This window comes from Pteropus alecto, unplaced genomic scaffold (assembly GCF_000325575.1).
Source record: "Pteropus alecto unplaced genomic scaffold, ASM32557v1 scaffold43, whole genome shotgun sequence".
In the NCBI taxonomy this organism is placed as follows: Eukaryota; Metazoa; Chordata; class Mammalia; order Chiroptera; family Pteropodidae; genus Pteropus; species Pteropus alecto.
This window is the reverse complement of record NW_006435764.1, coordinates 612,126-613,406: the sequence shown is the minus strand read 5'-3', so window position 1 is coordinate 613,406 and position 1,281 is coordinate 612,126. Positions and strand designations below refer to the sequence as shown.

Sequence of the window (1,281 nt, the reverse complement as noted above, 5' to 3'; positions counted from 1 at the left end):
TACTAATGATTAGGACAAAACCTATACTTGGGTATGCTGCCACCAAGTGCTGGTCAGGGCTTCTGGCATGAGCATGTGGTCCAAAAAATAAATTTGCATCATAGATGGGTTTCACCAGAGAAAATTAGGATTTCTCTTATCAAAACTAGAACTTATTTTAAACTTCATATGAACATTATAGTTTAAAAGAATCAAATAGAAAATTCTTTTAAAAAATATTTATGTACACAAATAAATAAATAAAATACTTAGGTATACTTCTTGCTAATGCTTAATGATCAGCAGTTATAACTTAAGCAAGGTCTTTCCTCCTGGCTTCCGGCCGGCAGAGGCCCTTCCCACCCCCGCCCCGCGTGGGGGCCACGGGCGGCTGGCTGGCAGGGTGGATGGATGGGCCGCAGTACCTGAGCTCGTCTGTTCGGTGGCACCCAAGCAGTTCAGCTTCCCGCTCACGCATGAGCTGCGAGAGATGGACAGCTGGTCTGGCAGTTGCCCGCTGCCCCGCAGACCCGCCTGGGTCCCAGCTGGGCGGGCACATGGGCCCCCAGGCCTGGTCTCGAGGTGAGGACGGTGCCTGCTTGGGGGTTCACAGCAAAGGCCCCCGACCCCGCGAAAGCGCTCGAGGACACACGCAGAGGGCGGGGCTGACCCCAGGAGCAGCGTCCCCCACCGTGGCACCCACTGTGGGCCTGACCCTCAGAACCCCCTCGGGGGCCCACGGAGGGGTCCCTCTTTACAGAGGGGCTGAGGGGTGGTGGGGGACTTCCCCCCAGGAGGCCGCTTTGTGTTTCAGGATCCTCTAGGGAGGCACAGGAGGGCGGTGACCCCTGCTCATCCGGGCGAGGGACATACACAGCCAGGGGCTCACCCAGCCGGCCCTTACCACACCATGCCGTTGTCATGCAGCACCTCCCCAGGGGCCACCACCGAGCCGCGGAAGTAGCAGGGACAGGCCTCCGCGGACACGCAGGTGCCAGCGTCATCCATGAAAGTGCCATGGGGGCAGGTGCAGCCATCCACGGGCACGAAGGTGACAGCACAGGTGACATCGGCCTGGCTCAGTCCGCGGCAGGTGGGCTGGCAGCGGTCCACCACGTAGGTGTACACCTGGGACTTGGGGCAGCTGCTCATGTACTTGGCTGAGGGACGGGGTGGCACGCAGGTCAGTGGCGCGGTGCCTGCCCGGCTCCCTTACCGCATCTGAGCTGCATCTAACTCCGGACTCAGCGCCCCTCCCCGCACCGCGCCCCGGAGGAAGCGCCAAGCTCTTGCTGACAGTGC

At 59.6% G+C, this 1,281-nt stretch overlaps 1 protein-coding gene across 1 annotated transcript in view; it reads right to left on the bottom strand.

Annotated features, from left to right (window-relative positions):
* Window positions 1–1,281, bottom strand: part of MUC5B (mucin 5B, oligomeric mucus/gel-forming) — a 100,063-nt gene that overhangs the window by 24,090 nt on the left and 74,692 nt on the right. The window contains exons 33-34 of the mRNA XM_015588663.1: window positions 884–1,139; window positions 369–460 (exon numbers count right to left, since the gene is read on the bottom strand). Coding sequence (XP_015444149.1) covers window positions 369–460; window positions 884–1,139 — 348 coding nt within the window. The remainder of the gene's footprint in view (window positions 1–368; window positions 461–883; window positions 1,140–1,281) is intronic.